The 18,607-nt window shown below is 39.5% G+C and overlaps 1 protein-coding gene across 1 annotated transcript in view; it reads right to left on the bottom strand.

Annotated features, from left to right (window-relative positions):
• Positions 1-367: 367 nt before the first annotated feature.
• Positions 368-18,607, bottom strand: part of azi2 (5-azacytidine induced 2) — a 59,135-nt gene continuing 40,895 nt past the window's right edge. The window contains exons 7-8 of the mRNA XM_078420767.1: positions 15,156-15,280; positions 368-3,116 (exon numbers count right to left, since the gene is read on the bottom strand). Coding sequence (XP_078276893.1) covers positions 2,713-3,116; positions 15,156-15,280 — 529 coding nt within the window. The 3' untranslated portion in view covers positions 368-2,712. The remainder of the gene's footprint in view (positions 3,117-15,155; positions 15,281-18,607) is intronic.

The raw sequence follows: 18,607 nt of genomic DNA, 5'->3' as shown, positions 1-18,607 counted from the left end.
GAACAACATCATGGTCAAGACTGGGAAAAAAAGTAGATTTTTTCTTTGACAAGGACAGCCTATTTAGAACTAAGGATGACACAAACTACATTTTTGTTTATAAAGTGTATTATGGGATATATGGTTTTTGATTCCGATTTGCTAAAAGCTTAAGTCATCATGTCTGAAATAGAAGCTGAACATCTACATTGCATGGTTTATGATCCAATTCAGTGCAACTCCCATACAAAATTGTCTTGAACCAAAATGAAAAAATATTACGAATGGTGTGCCCTTGGATTTCTTTTTCTCCCTCCAAAAACATAAATGATTTGTAATTATATGGAAAGAATGAAAGGTGAAATAAAGATTTCACAACTGGCTGGGGAAAATTGAATATCTGGGGTGTTTTATTATCAACAATTTTAAGAGGCATAAATGGCACGAAATCAAAAGAACAAACATTGAAACATTGCTGGTACTAGTAAATACAGCCCATTCCTCTTCTTTTCTGCATTGTCAAATTAATTTAAAAATAAAATAATGGCTCAAGGAAAGATTTAATCAGATAACTATATTTACAGGCAAAACCAATGTCAATTACACAAAATATATAAGGAAGCAAAATGGGAGTAATTCCTCCCCAGTGAATAACATCATGCATTAAAAATATTGAATCATTTATTTAACCAATATATAACAATACATATACAACTGTGTCTCACAATAAAACACAAATGTCAAGTTATGTTCTAATAGTGATCTGAAGGGGTTATCCATTGCATTTGACAGTTAAATAAATATTTTGGATCATAATTGAAATTTAATTTTATTTCAGTTTCATTTTATATTCTACTAATGATTGAAAATGGAAATAATCATTATTTAATAATAGCAAGTTGATGCTTCGTACTGCAAATCATTGCAATACAGCAACTTAAATAAGCAAAAATGGTGACTGCAATATATACCAAGTTACCATTAAAATTCTCACCAAATTGAACTGGAAGAGCATTTTAATATTAAACTTAGAACACTTTTCATTGATAGTTTACAATCATACTTTAATTAATGGTATGTGGAAATTCAGCCTGGTCAGAGATGTCTACAATTTGAATGCAAGTCCATTACTCTGTTTTCTTAAATAGGGATTTTCACAACTGCAGAAACAGAATGATCTTTAAATGCTTTAATTTTAGTTCATTGTATTTCAATTGGTCTGCCTTGTTAACCTTACATAAAATTCAATTGGATTCAGGTTGGCATCTGCAATGTTTTCTCTTCAATGAGATACTAAATGCAACTGAAGACAGATTCATGGGAAAATCCCTTTTCCAAATGGGTATTTATCCTCACTTTGATGTGTCTGGTAGGTTAGACAGGCTAGTTAATTCAGAGAAAGTTCAAGGTATCATAATCAACTAATACTAGAATGCTCTTTCATTCCCACTCCACTAAACAAAGAACAGGTAAAACAAAACAAAAAACCCCATTAATCAACTCATTTTGGGGTTTTCTTATCACACAAAGAATATCAGCAGGAAACAGAAACAAATTGCAGTTTTAAGATGGTTGTGAATCAATTCAATTTATGCCTTTCATCAGGCTCTGCAGATCAAACAACATAAAATTAGAGGAGGAAATTACTAGGTGACAGATGAAAAGATTCAAGGATATTCTCGAGACTTATTGGAAAAAAAAAGCAACATCCCAAGTGACTCTTGAGAATCCATGACCATTTAGTGGTGAATAAACACTTGGAGGTACTGTTACACTCTGTTGATGTATTAGTAGCACAAAGAAGCACGGCATAGATCATGGAAGAAATCTACCACCTCCCAATCCACCCACCTATACACCTGACCTCCTCCCCCCACCTCCACTGCAACAGCCACAGGTCCAACATTGTGACTCTTCAGTATCTCAGAATCCAAAGAACTGCCCTGGAAACAAATCATTCTCTTCTCAAGGGATATCATTTAGAGAGAAGGAATTATTCTGGTTAATCTAACAGATTACACAACAGTTTTTCAATGTTTATGTATAAAACAAAAATAGACTAATATACAACCTTCAGAGAAAACTAAATGTTTAATTTTATTTCCAAAGCAACTATTGGTAATGTTTTTGGCGAGATTGGCACCGAGGTTAGGAGAGGCTTCTTCTAAAAATAGTATTTACAAAAAATATGGAGGCACTTTAAGAAGAATTCAAAAATAAACAGGAGTGAAATTAGTGCAAAAATGTCGAGTAAAATGTGTTTCATCGTGGAATAAAATCTACTTTTCTAAAGAGTATGCAGGTTTCATTTAAATGCCTTCCAACAGAGTTTAGCAAATAAGATCTGCAGATTTGAATTTATCACATAATATACATTTTCCTTTGAACTTTATTAAAGCCAAGTTGGAGAATGTCAGCAGCATTTCCCATACTCACAGATGTGTCTTAATGAAATTAAAGGTTCAGGATATAAACACTTATTTCTATACCATTTTTGTTCAATATACAGATGGATTATTAGCTGAAAAAAGAAAAATCACTGTATAGTATTTCTGAAGCTTGGTGCATTCTGAAAAGATTATCAGCTACTGTCAAATTGTTTACTTTCTGAATTCAGAAATAAAATTTAAAAAGCATCAGCAAAATCTGTCACCATCTAATCCAATTATTTTAAGTCAGTATTTTAAAAATACTTTACAAATAGAATTTCCTATTGCTCACAAATTATATAGCTCAGCTTCGGAACAAAAATGGATCACGAATATTCACAACAGATATTTTCATAGCTGAAGAGCCAGGCGTATTTCCAGTTTTCCAGAATGCTGCATTACTGGGATTGCCCAATGGTGGGTGAGGAAAAACCCATGAGTTATCATCAATTGAGCCCTTTCTACAAAAAACTTTTTCTTCCAAAGCAGCACTGCCAACAGGAGTGGGCCTTGAGTTCGCCCATGGTACAAGGAACTCTTCTTGGTCACAAAAAGGTGCTGTATCCTGATGAAAATGGTGAGTTGTGGCAAATTTTGAATTTTTCGCATCGGCCTTCTTTGATGACGGATGCAGTGCCTGATACATTGCCCCCGAAGAATTCAGCTCCAGTTTTCCATAGTCAAGTGACAAATCATCTAGGTTTTGAACTGAGTAGATAGAAAACAGAAACACATTAATTACAAAGCAATTTTAATCAGTCGATTTTGATTTAATTCCCACCCACAAGCCTTTTGAAAATTTTAATTTGACGGAAGAGATAAGCAAATTTTCTGCGTGCAGCTGTATGAAAGAAAACATATTATTAAATATCAGACATATACATCAGACATATACAATGTATAATTGAAATAAACTTCAGCTTAGTGGGATATAGTAATGTCCCTTTAAATCAAATTCCATATATAACTGTGACAAAAATGTTCAAACAAGTTAAATATTGTCAAAGATGGTTTTTTTTGAGAATTTGATGGTGAAAAAAACACCTAAATCAAGTCTTTTTCATTCCTCTTGCATAAAAGGACCCCTGCCGTGCTCATCTTCAGCAGCATAGATGAGTTGGGCCAAAAAGCCAGTTTCCATGCTGTGTGACTATATGAAAGCAGATACAGTGCCCTCCATAATATTTGGGACAAAGACCCATCATTTTCTTTCCCCCTCTGTACTCCACAATTTGAGATTTGTAATAGAAAAAAAATCACATGTGGTTAAAGTGCACATTGTCAGCTTTAATAAAGGCCATTTTTATACATTTTGGTTTCACCATGTAGAAATTACAGCAGTGTTTATACATAGTCTCCCCATTTCAGGGCACCATAATGTTTGGGACACAGCAATGTCATGTAAATGAAAGTAGTCATGTTTAGTATTTTGTTGCATATCCTTTGTTGCAGACTGCTTGAAGTCTGCGAATCATGGACATTACCAGTTGCTGGGTGTCTTCTCTGACTCTGCCAGGCCTGTATTGCAGCCATCTTTAGCTTATGCTTGTTTTGGGGGCTAGTCCCCTTCAGTTTTCTCTTCAGCATATAAAAGGCATGCTCAATTGGGTTCAGATCGGGTGATTGACTCGGCCACTCAAGAATTGACCATTTTTTAGCTTTGAAAAACCCCTTTGTTGCTTTAGCAGTATGTTTGGGATAATTGTATTGCTGTAGAATGAACTGCCGGCCAATGAATTTTGAGGCATTTGTTTGAACTTGAGCAGATAGGACACTTCAGAATTCATTATGCTACTACCATCAGCAGTTGTATGATCAATGAAGATAAGTAAGCCAGGACCTTCAGCAGCCTTACATGCCCAAGCCATAACATCCTCCACCGTTTTTCACAGATGAGGTGGTATGCTTTGGATCTTGGGCAGTTCCTCCTCTCCTCCATACTTTGCTCTTGCCATCACTCTGATATGTTCATCTTCGTCTCATCTGTCCACAAGACCTTTTTCCAGAACTGTGGTTGCTCTTTTAAGTACTTCTTGGCAAACTGTAACCTGGCCATCCTATTTTTGCGGCTAACCAGTGGTTTGCATCTTGCAATGTAGCCTCTGTACTTCTGTTCATGAAATCTTTTGCGGACAGTGGTCATTAACAAATCTACACCTGACTCCTGAAGAGTGTTTCTGATCTGTCAGACAGGTGTTTGGGGATTTTTCTTTATTATAGAGAGAATTCTTCTGTCATCAGCTGTGGAGGTCTTCATTGGCCTGCCAGTCCCTTTGCTATTAGTAAGCTCACCAATGCTCTCTTTGTTCTCAATGATGTTCCAAACAGTTGATTATGGTAAGCCTTAGATTTGGCTGAGGTCTCTAACAATTTTATTCTTGTTTCTCAGTCTCATAATGGGTTCTTTGACTTTCATTGGCACAACTTTGGTCCTCATGTTGATGAACAGCAATAAAAGTTTCCAAAGGTGATGGAAAGACTGGAGGAAAGACTAGGTGCTGAGAGCTCTCTTATATCTGCATTAAGGAGGCATTTAAACACACCTGAGCCATTACAAACACCTGTGAAGCCATGTGTCCCAAACATTATGGTGCCCAGAAATGGGGGGCTATGTATAAACACAGCTGTAATTTCTACATGGTGAAACCAAAATGTGTAAAAATACCCTTTAATAAAATCTGACAATGTGCACTTTAACAGCATGTGATTTTTTTCCTATTACAAATCTCACATTGTGGAGTACAGAGGCAAAAAAAAAATGATGGGTCTTTGTCCCAAACATTATGGAGGGCACCGTATCTCAGAGGGTTGTAGGATTTTTAAAACAGTGACATTGACAGAGGTGCCAGAGGGCAAAAAGGAAGTTGTTTGGGAAAGGACAGTATAGTTTTGGATAAACCGAAACTTATGTAGGATGGAAGCTGGAGAACTGGCCAGTGGAATTTTAGAATGTTAAATGCTTAAGTACAAAAGCATACACGGAGGCAGGGTTTATTTCAGAGGTGGAAGCAGATGATGCAATGGGTAGCCAATAATGATATTTTGCCAAAACAAAATGAAGACTACAGATGTCCAAACTACCAAGCAAGAAGATTGATTTTTGTTAACCAGGCCGAAAGATGTAAGTCAGGATTAACAGAATAAAGATAATGGTTATATTGGTCAGAATGAGTCTTGTATAAGCAGTAGCAATAGACAAGGTGCCCGATGAAAGGCTCGATGAGTTTTGCTGAAGGCTTATCCAGCCAAAATACTAAATCTGTTTCTCTTTCCATAGATGCTCCCTGACCTGTTGAATATTTAGTGTTTCCTTTTTAATGGTTTAATTCTAACTGGAAAAAATGGGGTTTCACAATCCGAGGATAGGGGACGGTAAAAACAGGATAAAACTTCCCAATGAATGAAGCAGTATGTGAAAGGCAAGCAGTGCACTGTTCTAACAAGCACTTTAAACTTCATGGCACATAATCATCGTAAGTTGTACAAAGCAGCTATGAAACACCTCTTCGCCTAGGATTTTGCATCCTCCATCATGGAGCCACAAGGTGCCAACAGAGGATCTTTACATCTTTACCATCAGTCCAAGTCAAAAGGGACTCAAGTTGTGCAGTGAAGATGATCCAAAAGAGCAGGGTGCCTTGAGGGATTGGAATGGAATTTTAAGTCCATCTCCTCTTACTTTCAAAAGGCAGAAAAGCTGAAACTGAATCAATGAAATGCAAATAAAATTTACAGTGAAATCGTGTGCCGTGGTGATGAGGATAGCGCTCTCCTGCAGTCCTGAACTTTGTCACTGTAAATAAAACATATCACGAGTGTTCACCCCACTGCACGTGTTGGTGTGGTTTCACTGCCGAACATGATGGGATCCTTGACGACATATCCTCTAAACCTATCCTATCCATGAACCTGTTGTGATGGTACCTGCCTCTACTACCTCCTCCGGTCTCATTCCATATACCTACCACCCTTTGCATTAAAAAAAAGTTATCCCTCAGGTTCATATTAAATCTTTCTGTCCTCACCTTAAACCTGTGTCCTCTGGTTCTTGATCCCCCTACTCTGGGTAAGACTGTGCATTTACCCTAACTATTCCACTTATGATCTTGTACACTTCTTTAAAATCACCCCTCATCCTCTTGCGCTCCAAGAAATAAAGTCTTAGTCTGCTCAACCTCTCCCTGTAGCTCAGGCCCTGGAGTCCTGACAACACCCTTGTAAATTTTCTCTGCATCCTTTCCAGCTTAACAATATCTTTCCAATAACAGGGTGTCAAAAACTGAACACAATACTAAAAATGTGGCCTCACCAATGTCATATACAACTGTAACATGACCTTCCAACTTCAATGCTCAATACTCTGTCTGATAAAGGCCAATGTGCCAAAAGCTTTCTTGTCCACCCAATCTACCTGTGACACTACTTTGAAAGTGCTATTTACTTGCACCCTGACATCACTCTGCTCTACTGCACTGGCCTGTTCCCTGCCATTCACTTGTTAGACTTCCAAAATGCAATACGTCACGTCTCTGAATTAAACTCCATCAACCATTCCTCAGCCTACCTGCCCAATTGTTCAAGATCTGCTGCAATTTTTGACGACCATCTTCACTAACTACAATACCACCTACATCTGTGTCATCAGCAAAGTTACTAATCATGCCTTGTACGTTCTCATCCATATAATTTATATAGATGACAACCAGCAATGGGTCCAGCACTGAACTCTGAGGCACACCACTGGTCACCGTTCCCTTTTGAAAACCCTGATTAATGCTGTTTCCAACTCTTTTAAAAGTATTATTCCAGATTAAAACGATTTTTTGTGTAAAACTGTTTTACCTAACATCTGCTCTGTGCCTTCGCCCAACATTTTAACTGTCCCATTTTTGAATCATTCACAAGGGAGAAGAACTTTGATAAAACTGATGCTCATTGACATCAGTTTTATCAGGCTACTGCACTCCATACTTGGTTAATGTTTCTGTAATTTCAAGGGGCAATCACTCTCATTTATCCGCTGAAGTCAGTTGTTTAATGCGGGACTGTCATATGTTGAAAGACTGGAGCGACTAGGTTTGTATACACTGGAATTTATAGACAATAGACAATAGACAATAGGTGCAGGAGTAGGCCATTCAGCCCTTCGAGCCAGCACCGCCATTCAATGCGATCATGGCTGATCACTCTCAATCAGTACCCCGTTCCTGCCTTCTCCCCATACCCCCTCACTCCGCTATCCTTAAGAGCTCTATCCAGCTCACTCTTGAAAGCATCCAACGAACTGGCCTCCACTGCCTTCTGAGGCAGAGAATTCCACACCTTCACCACTCTCTGACTGAAAAAGTTCTTCCTCATCTCTGTTCTAAATGGCCTACCCCTTATTCTTAAACTGTGGCCCCTTGTTCTGGACTCCCCCAACATTGGGAACATGTTTTCTGCCTCTAATGTGTCCAATCCCCTAATTATCTTATATGTTTCAATAAGATCCCCCCTCATCCTTCTAAATTCCAGTGTATACAAGCCCAATCGCTCCAGCCTTTCAACATACGACAGTCCCGCCATTCCGGGAATTAACCTAGTGAACCTACGCTGCACGCCCTCCATAGCAAGAATATCCTTCCTCAAATTTGGAGACCAAAACTGCACACAGTACTCCAGGTGCGGTCTCACCAGGGCCCGGTACAACTGTAGAAGGACCTCTTTGCTCCTATACTCAACTCCTCTTGTTACGAAGGCCAACATTCCATTGGCTTTCTTCACTGCCTGCTGTACCTGCATGCTTCCTTTCATTGACTGATGCACTAGGACACCCAGATCTCGTTGAACTCCCCCTCCTCCTAACTTGACACCATTCAGATAATAATCTGCCTTTCTATTCTTACTTCCAAAGTGAATAACCTCACACTTATCTACATTAAACTGCATCTGCCATGTATTCGCCCACTCACACAACCTGTCCAAGTCACCCTGCAGCCTTATTGCATCTTCCTCACAATTCACACTACCCCCCAACTTAGTATCATCTGCAAATTTGCTAATGGTACTTTTAATCCCTTCGTCTAAGTCATTAATGTATATCGTAAATAGCTGGGGTCCCAGCACCGAACCTTGCGGTACCCCACTGGTCACTGCCTGCCATTCCGAAAGGGACCCATTTATCCCCACTCTTTGCTTTCTGTCTGTCAACCAATTTTCTATCCATGTCAGTACCCTACCCCAATACCATGTGCCCTAATTTTGCCCACTAATCTCCTATGTGGGACCTTGTCGAAGGCTTTCTGAAAGTCGAGGTACACCACATCCACTGACTCTCCCTTGTCAATTTTCCTAGTTACATCCTCAAAAAATTCCAGTAGATTTGTCAAGCATGATTTCCCCTTCGTAAATCCATGCTGACTCGGAATGATCCCGTTACTGCTATCCAAATGCTCAGCAATTTCGTCTTTTATAATTGACTCCAGCATCTTCCCCACCACTGATGTCAGACTAACTGGTCTATAATTACCCGTTTTCTCTCTCCCTCCTTTCTTAAAAAGTGGGATAACATTTGCTATCCTCCAATCCACAGGAACTGATCCTGAATCTATAGAACATTGAAAAATGATCTCCAATGCTTCCACTATTTCTAGCCCTGGGGATTTATCAGCCTTCAGTCCCATCAGTCTACCCAAAACCATTTCCTGCCTAATGTGGATTTCCTTCAGTTCCTCCATCACCCTAGGTTCTCTGGCCCCTAGAACATTTGGGAGATTGTGTGTATCTTCCTCAGTGAAGACAGATCCAAAGTAACGGTTTAACTCGTCTGCCATTTCTTTGTTCCCCATAATAAATTCCCCTGCTTCTGTCTTCAAGGGACCCACATTTGCCTTGACTATTTTTTTCCTCTTCACGTACCTAAAAAAACTTTTGCTATCCTCCTTTATATTATTGGCTAGTTTACCCTCGTACCTCATCTTTCCTCCCCGTATTGCCTTTTTAGTTAACTTTTGTTGCTCTTTAAAAGAGTCCCAATCCTCTGTCTTCCCACTCTTCTTTGCTATGTTATACTTCCTCTCCTTAATTTTTATGCTGTCCCTGACTTCCCTTGTCAGCCACAGGTGTCTCTTACTCCCCTTAGAGTCTTTCCACCTCTTTGGAATAAATTGATCCTGCAACCTCTGCATTATTCCCAGGAATACCTGCCATTGCTGTTCTACCGTCTTCCCTGCTAGGGCCTCCTTCCAGTCAATTTTGGCCAGCTCCTGCCTCTGTAATCCCCTTTGCTATAGAAGGATGAGAGGGGATCTTGTCGAAACGTACAAGATTATTAAGGGGTTGGATACGTTAGAGACAGGAAACATGTTCCCAATGTTGGGGGAGTCCAGAACCAGGGGCCACAGTTTAAGAATGAGGGGTAGGCCATTTAGAACAGAGATGAGGAAAAACTTTTTTTAGTCAGAGAGTTATGAATCTGTGGAATTCTCTGCCTCAGAGGGCAGTGGAGGCCAATTCTCTGAATACATTCAAGAGAGAGCTAGATAGAGCTCTTAAGGATAGCGGAGTCAGGGGGTATGGGGAGAAAGCAGGAACGGGGTACTGATTGAGAATGATCAGCCATGATCACATTGAATGGCGGTGCTGGCTCGAAGGGCCGAATGGCCTACTCCTGCACCTATTGTCGATGTCTTGGCTGAAAATGGGAAAACTGTTTTAAGACATTGTTCCAGGTATGTTGGGTATGTAGTGTGTAAGCTAGCAAATCTGAACCATTATTGATTAAAACAGGCATGAATGTGACAGATTTCTTAACTTTATTTCAAATGGCAAATGATTAGTCTCATGCCAAGTATCCCATGGGAGGGCTGTGTCTCTTCTGTTCGACAAGAAACTGCAGATGTTGATTTAAAAATTGGGAGACTCAACAATAACTGCTCAATATAGTCATATTCCTTCTCAACTCTTCAAAAATCAAAGTAGACAATGCCTGTGTGCAGCAAGAGCAAGACAACATTCAAGCATGAATGGAGAAGTGGCACAAATGTTACTTGTTACTTAATTGCTAGGCACACTAGACTCTTCAATAAGGGAGAGTCTAACCACCTACTCTTACTAATCAATGATACTGAGTTTCCCTCTACTTTCCCTCTACTAACAATCTTGACTTTACCATTGGCCAGAATCATAACTGGATAAGCCACATAGATTCTGTAGCAGCACGAATAGGCAATAAACTTGATATCCTGATGCCAGTAACTGAGTTTAGTTTATTGTCACATGTACCAAGGTACAGTGAAAAGTTTTTGTTCCGTGCTAACCAGTAAGCGGAAAGACAATACATGATTACAATCGAGTCATCCACAGTGTACAGATTACATTATAAAAGGAATAACAGGAATAACATTTAGTGCAATATAAAGCTAGTAAAGTCTGATCAAAAATAGTCTGAGGGTCTCCAATGAGGTATAGTAGTTCAGGTCTGCTCTCTACCTGTTGGTAGGATGAGTCAATTGCTTGATAACAGCTGGGAACAAACTGTCTCTGAATCGAGAGGTGTGTGTTTTCACACTTCTCTATCTTTTGCCCGATGGGAGAGGAGAGAAGAGGGAGTGGCCAGGGCCCAACTCGTCCTAGGATTCTGCTGCTGGCCTAGCCGAGGCAGCGCGAGGTGTAAATGGAGTCAAGGAAAGGGAGGTTTGTTTGTGTGATGGTCTGGACCGCGTCCACGATTCTCTGCAATTATTTTGGTCTTGGATGGAGCTGTTCCCAACCAAGCTGTGATGTATCCTGATAAAATGCTTTCTATGGCGCATCTGCACAGGTAGGTGAGAGTTGTTGGGGACATGCCGAACTTCCTAAGCCTTCCAAGGAAGAAGAGTCATTGGTATGCTTTCCTGGCCATCGCTTCAATGTGGGTGGTTCAGGAGAAGTCGTTGGTGATATTTACTCCTAGGAATTTGAAGCTCTCTACCATCTCTACTTCGGCACAGTTAATGCAAACCGGGGTATGTGTACCGATTCGCTTTCTGAAGTCGTGTTAGGGAAATAGCTGCAGATGCTGGTACAAATCGAAGGTATCGCAAAATGCTGGAGTAACTCAGCGGGTCAGGCAGCATCTCTGGAGAGAAGGAATGGGTAACGTTTCGGGTCGAGACCCTTCCTCAGACTGATGTCGGGGGGGGGGGGGGGGGGGACAAAGAAAGGATATAGCTGGAGACAGGAAGACAGTGGGAGAACTGTGAAGGGGAAGGGGAAGAGAGGGACAGAGGAGCTATCCAAAGTTAGAGAAGTCAATGTTCATACCGCTGGGCTGTAAGATTTTAGATTTAGATTTAGAGATACAGCGTGGAAACAGGCCCTTCGGCCCACCGAGTCCGCGCCGCCCAGCGATCCCCGCACATTAACACTATCCTACACACACTAGGGACAAATTTTACATTTCACCCAGTCAATTAACCTACATACTTGTACGTCTTTGGAGTGTGGGAGGAAACCGAAGATCTCGGAGAAAACCCACGCAGGTCACGGGGAGAACGTACAAACTCTGTACAGACGGCGCCCGTAGTCGGAATCGAACCTGAGTCTCAGGCACTGCATTCGCTGTAAGGCAGCAGCTCTACCACTGCGCCACCGTGGCGCCCAAGCGAAATATGAGGTGCTGTTCCTCCAATTTGCAGTGGGCCTCACTATGACACTGGAGGAGGCCCATGACAAAGGTCAGGCTGGGAGTGGGATGGGGAGTTGAAGTGCTCAGCCACTGGGAGATCAGGTTGGTTAAGGCCGACTGAGTGAAGGTGTTGAGAGAAACGATCGCCGAGCCTGCGTTTGGTCTCACCGATGTAGAGAAATTGACATCTGGAACAGCGGATACAATAGATGAGGTTGGAGGAGGTGCAGGTGAACCTCTGCCTCACCTGGAAAGACTGTTTGGGTCCTTGGATGGAGTTGAGAGGGGAGGTAAAGGGACAGGTGTTGCATCTCCTGCGGTTGCAGGGGAAAGTGCCTGGGGAGGGGGTGGTTTGGGTAGGAAGGGACGAGTGGACCAGGGAGTTACGGAGGGAACGGTCTCTGCGGAAAGCAGAAAGGGGAGGAGATGGGAAGATGTGGCCAGTAGTGGGATCCCGCTGGAGGTGACGGAAATGTTGGAGGATAATTTGTTGTATACGGTGGCTGATGGGGTGGAATCAGAATTCAGATCTGTTGTTCTGGAAGTTGAGTATCCAGTTGCAGAGACGAGCACTGACTCCGGGTCCCGCAAATTTGGTAATGAGCTTGGATGGAATAATGGTGTTAAAGGCAGAGCTGTAGTCTTTGAATAGGAGTCTGACTTGGGTGTCTTTCTTATCCAGCTATCCAAGGTGAAAGTGTAGAACCTATCATCATCCGTTGTGGCGCTAGGCGAACTGCAGTCGGTAAGGCTGCTTGGTAGAATGGATACGAGTTCCATTACTAGCTTCTCAAAGCCTCCTGATAATCAATGGCTACCTCCACAGCATCTCCTAATCATGACCTCACTTTTACCAAGGAAAAGAGCTGTAGGTCCACCTCAAAATCATACACCATCCTGACATCTCTAATATTTGTAAATACTTATTTTCCAACGTTTTAGTGGGAGTAACTTTATGAGAAGAGCAATTAAGGATAGGCTGTAAATGTAGACCTCTGTATTAGCAATAATGCACTGACCAATCAAGAGGAGATGCTATTAAATGCCCTATTTAACCTTGTTGTTTGCTTCCTTCCCATTTCCAAAACATTCACACTGCATTTAGGGCCTCTGCCTCCTCCACATACCAGAATGATGATGTTAAAATAAGTAGTTTCACCTTCTCATAATGAGCAAATCGCGTCAGAGCACCATGTCCGTTGTAAGCAGTGGGATGGTTACACCTTTATTGTTTTCCACAAGAACATTGTGCATTTGATCAAGAATGATCATTCTACACAGATTCATCACAATGAAATTAAAGTTTAAGGTTAAACTGATAGTAAATATATAAACATGGCTGGTATTCCTTTCAGTTGAAGGTTGTGAAACCAAGGACAACATTTATTGCCCATCTCTAATGTAAAGATAATGGTAAACCACTGCAGTTTACGATGCAAAAGGCACTTCCATTATTTTGATCCATCAATGTGTAGGAATAGTAATATATTTCTATGCAGAGAATAATACGGAGAACTTGCTAACATTTATTTGCTGCTCTTATACATCTAACTGTTTGTTTGCTTGGGAGGTGCTGAAGAGATAGCCCAATCTCTATTAAGGGTTAGAGTGCAGCAGGAACTTGAGAAGCGATCTTTTTGAGATGTTTAAATGATTTCAGGATTCAATTGAATAAATACAGAGAAATTGCTTTCTCCAGTGGGCAGCACAATGGCAGAGTTGCTGCTTTACAGCACCAGAGACCTGGGCTCAACCCTGACTGTGCGTGCTGTCTGTACAGAATTTGTACGTTCTCCCTGTGACCATGTGTGTTTTCTCTGGATTTTCCACATTCCAAAGACGTGCAGGTTCATAGGCTTCTGTAAAATGTCCCTATTGTGTAGGATAGAACTAGTGCGTGGGTGACTGCAGGTTGGCACAGACTTGGTGGACTATAATGCCAGTTTCTACACTGTGTCTCTAAATAGAAATAAATTAAATTAAAAACAAGGGGATATTTCCTTAAAATTAGAACCAGTTCATTTTGGAATGAAAGCAGCCCATTTTGCACAAAAACTGCATAGGAAATCTGGAATTCACTTTCGTACAAGGCTGTGGATTTTCAGCAAATTAAACACTTTGAAATCAAGTTCCTCGTTGGTCAAGAGCATCAAGGAATATGAAGCACAAGCAAGCTGGAATGAGATATTAACAGCAATAACCTAATAGAATGATAAAGAAATCTTGCAAGACTGAATTGCCATACATTTGTTCCAAGATAATACAAAACTAAAAAAGCAGAGTCTTGAAGAAATACATCATATAAATATTAAATCCATTTTGATATCTTAAGTAATATTGTTCAAATATTTTACATTTAAAATTATTTCTCATGCAAGAAAAAGTATAACAATAAACATTTTAATTAAATGAATTGTTCCTTTGTGAAGACAAAAGAATCTTGAAGTAAAATGTAAAAAATTAACAAATGACTCCAGGAGAATATATTTTCTCAAAAATTAACTGATTTAAATAAAAGCACAATGGTTCTCACCTATTTTACGACTAAAGATAAAATGCATTAATGTTCATATGACCAATTCTGCTGTGGCAAGAAGCCTATGTTAGTAAATTTGCAGAAATAAAATTAAAATTATGATTCAGCTCCAATGTAAAGCAATTTCTGGCTTTCTTTAGGATCAATTTTTAAACATTAAAGCAATTAGTTTTGCATTCACTTTCAATTTGAGGATTTATTTTATTTTCCTTTAAATTAAAAGATTGAACATCAAAGATGCTACAAAATGGTTTAGGTTGCACATCAGCTTTGTTTGCCACAAGTAGTTTGTTGTGTAGTGCAGTAGCTATGGAGGATGAGGCAGAAGGGGAACAAAACAAAGAGAACATTTGTTGTGCATGAGCAACACCTTTATGTGTGAAGCTTATCAGTAAAAGACAGCTAGACCAAATCTATTTGAAGGGCAGACAGTAACTTACATATTCAGACTTAACAGCTTATCATGAGATGTTGACGGGAAAGTATTTGATAGCAGCTCTTTTATTGGCATGGATAAAGTCAGTGGTTAAAGGTAGACCATTTCCCCTCCACGCACACTACTTACCATTGTTTGTTGAGCCGTGTGTGGCTAACAGTTTTCGCAGAAGCTCAGTTTGCGTTTTTGTCACCAAATGTAAATTAGACATTTCTCTCTTCAGATCCTGGTATGGCTTTTGCAAATCAACTTCTCTAAAATGTTAAAAAAAACATACATTGGTAAAACTAAACAACAAAACCATACATCATAACTATAAAATGAAATTGTTGTTATGATAAGCATCTGGAAAAAAGTCTCAGGAACAGTACTTCCTAATTTTTTTGAGAAATAACTGAACTAGAAGAATTTTTGAAAAGAAATTATTGCTTGTCAAAAGTATAGTCTAGTTTTTAATCCTGATAAAAGAAAAGGTTTTGCAGATATGCTCTTCACGGCTCAAATGTTTACATCATAATACACTCAACAATAGAGAAACAACGAATACATATTTAAGTCCTGCGACTCTTTCTCTTGCTCAAGGCAATAAAACCCAATATTTAACAATGATTTACAGTGACCATCCATTTTCTGTTACAATGCAAATTTAAGTACCTTGGAATCAATTGTGAAACATGAATAAATATGTAAAGTGAAGATAGAAAATTAAAGGTAGTCAGTTACTGAATCAAATCATAGCAGTAATTAGATACAGCTTTGAGAATAGTTTGAATTCCAGTTTTTAATGAATATGGATAATTCTACATTTATATTGTGCCTGTTTCAATGTAGTCACAAACCACCATCAACTTCTCATTGTTTATCATCATATAACTATGCAGACTCAGAAAAATTACTAAATTACATTGGGGGTCCTTTTGCATTTTTCCAATGCCTTAAATCCAGATCCCCCCTAGATTACAAAAGTTCAATCTATGGACATCCATAGCATCTGGGGGCTAGGTCAAGCCAAGCAGATTTGCTTCCTGCACTGGTTCACTCACTGGTCAGTTACTTGTTGTGATCCATTCCCACACTGGTTTTTTTATTTTAAAAAAAGGTTATGAATAGTTCTCTGCAACAGAACAGTTTCGTAAGATGGGGATTGCCTGTCACATGAATTGATCATGGCACGACACATAAATTAGCTTCTTAAATTACAATTTGTTTTTCTCTAACAGATTTAAATGTGCTATAATGTTGTAAACCACTCCATTATTCCATGCCTCAGTAGAGCAGCAAGAAGCTACCAGGAGATTCAAGGTTCACTACTGCAACTACAGAAACTCTAGTAAATATTTTTTTTTAAAGATACGCCGGAAATCTGAAATAAAAATTGAAAATGCTCGCAATTCTGAGTGAAGCAGGCTTCATCCATGGAAAGGTAAATAAAGTTAGAGTTTAAGTCGAAAAGCTTCTGTCATACTCTTGCAAACAAACCAGAGTTGTGATTCAAATTACTTTGTGAAATCCTCAATATTCAGGCAAAAAATCTTCTATCTGAAATGTTAACTCTATTTCTTTTTCCACAGATGGTGTCTGGATTGCTAAGTGTTTCCACTTCCACAAAGTGTGTACGGGTAAATAAATGGCCAAGTGGCTGACTTTTTGTGTCTTGTTTTAAGAGCAGTTTTCCTTTTACCAGGTTTGCAAATAAGGTTTTCACAAATGAGATTATAACATTCAAAAATGTAAGAAATTTGACTTTGCCTCCTACTGCTGATACAGTTTACCAAGGTTATTTCAAAGCTGCCAAAGCATTAGATGTGGGTGCATTATGCAAGATGCACTGTTCTAACCTTTAGAATTGTTGAGAATGCAAGAAACTCCAAACTAATTCTTAGATCTTCTCTTTGACAGCAAGTCATGTAGGAGAATCTGAAAATTTCAAAAACAGCATGGTGGCATGGTGGGAGAGCAGTAGAGTTGCTGCCTTACAGCACCAGAGACCCGGGTTCAATCCTGATTACGGGTGCTTGTCCGTACGGAGTTTGTACATTCGCCCCATGACCTGCATGGGTTTTCTCCGGTTTCCTCCCACTACTCCAAAAACGTACAGGTTTGGTATAATTGTAAATATAAAATTGTCCTTAGTTTTGTAGGATAGTCTGAATGTGTGGAATCGCTGGTCGGCGCGGACTCGTTGGGCCTGTTTCTGCGCTCTCTCTCTCCCTCACCAAATTAAACAGGACATCAAGACTACTGCCACTATATGGAAAATATATACACTTCTTGAGAATCATTGGAATTGCATTCAGGCAAGTATAAATGTGGAATATTCCATCATGCTCCTGACTTGAGTCTTACAGATGATGGAAACGTTTGAAGTGTGCCATTGAAGGGAAAAGGCATGCAGTAAGGCTCTCTTGTTGGAGATGGTCATCTTTTGCATACAAATACTTTGAACTGATAACAGAAAGGATGCATTTTCAATCTTGTGACGGTAAAAATGCATCTTCTTAACCTGGTATATTAATTGTGATCATAAAGTTGGAGGGTCAAACCTGAAAACACTTTTCCTTTTTGTAACTTATTCAAAACTATCAACAACTAAAAAACAGCAGAGTATTTTCAGCCTCTGTTAATTATTGTGATATACAAATATTATGAAAATTATAGCACAGAAGCCATTTGGCAAATTGCACTACCAATGCTGTAGTTTTCCAATTTTCAACAGCGACACAAGACTTTTGCATGCATGTCTCCAGTCGACCACAGCTTAGTTCAGCAACACACAGACTTGTGATTACGTACAAATCTATTCATAACCCAGTTAAAAGATTATAGTTAAATATTTATAAAAATAGGAAATAATTTGTGGAAATGCACATATTATTAAATGTTTCAAATGAAAAAAATATCAATGGAAGAGAAATTACAAATCTAAATGGGGGGTCAATTAAAATGTTTCAATCTCCAAGATATTTAAATGAGAAATATAATGGTAGAAACAGTAACGGAAGAGAAGCATGCCAAGGTTTTTAAAGAAAATGTAGGATACAAGACAATGTTGATGATGCAAATTCTATTATTTACATATGCTGAGCAATGCTGCTAAAAAAATGAAACAAGGCTGATGAACTCAAAATAATCAAACATTTAATACTCTTGTAATTCAAATGGCACAGCTAGAAGTTGAAGTAAATTTTAGTTTGATTGAAAGGAGATATAACATAACATAACATAACAACATAACAAAACTTTATTGTCACTCGGCACAACACCGAACGAAATTTCAGCAGTCACAGCAAAAAAAGAAAAGAACACAGGACACACGACCCCAACACAAACATCCATCACAGTGACTCCAAACACCCCCTCACTGTGATGGAGGCAACAAAACTTCCCCTCTCCTCCCCCCGCACCCACGGACAGACAGCTCGACCCCTACCGAGGCAAACGACACGCACAGCCCCCGCAAGGGGATGGAAGGCCCCCCGGCCGAGCCGCCCCGGGCACTTCAAATATTAGGCACTGTTCTATAAAACAGTCTAAAAGCAGCAAGAGGCAAATAGGTTTACCAAAGGTGTACCTGAATGCAA

This window comes from Rhinoraja longicauda, chromosome 2 (genome assembly GCF_053455715.1).
Source record: "Rhinoraja longicauda isolate Sanriku21f chromosome 2, sRhiLon1.1, whole genome shotgun sequence".
Lineage (NCBI taxonomy): Eukaryota > Metazoa > Chordata > Chondrichthyes > Rajiformes > Arhynchobatidae > Rhinoraja > Rhinoraja longicauda.
This window is presented reverse-complemented; position numbering and strand designations above follow the sequence as displayed.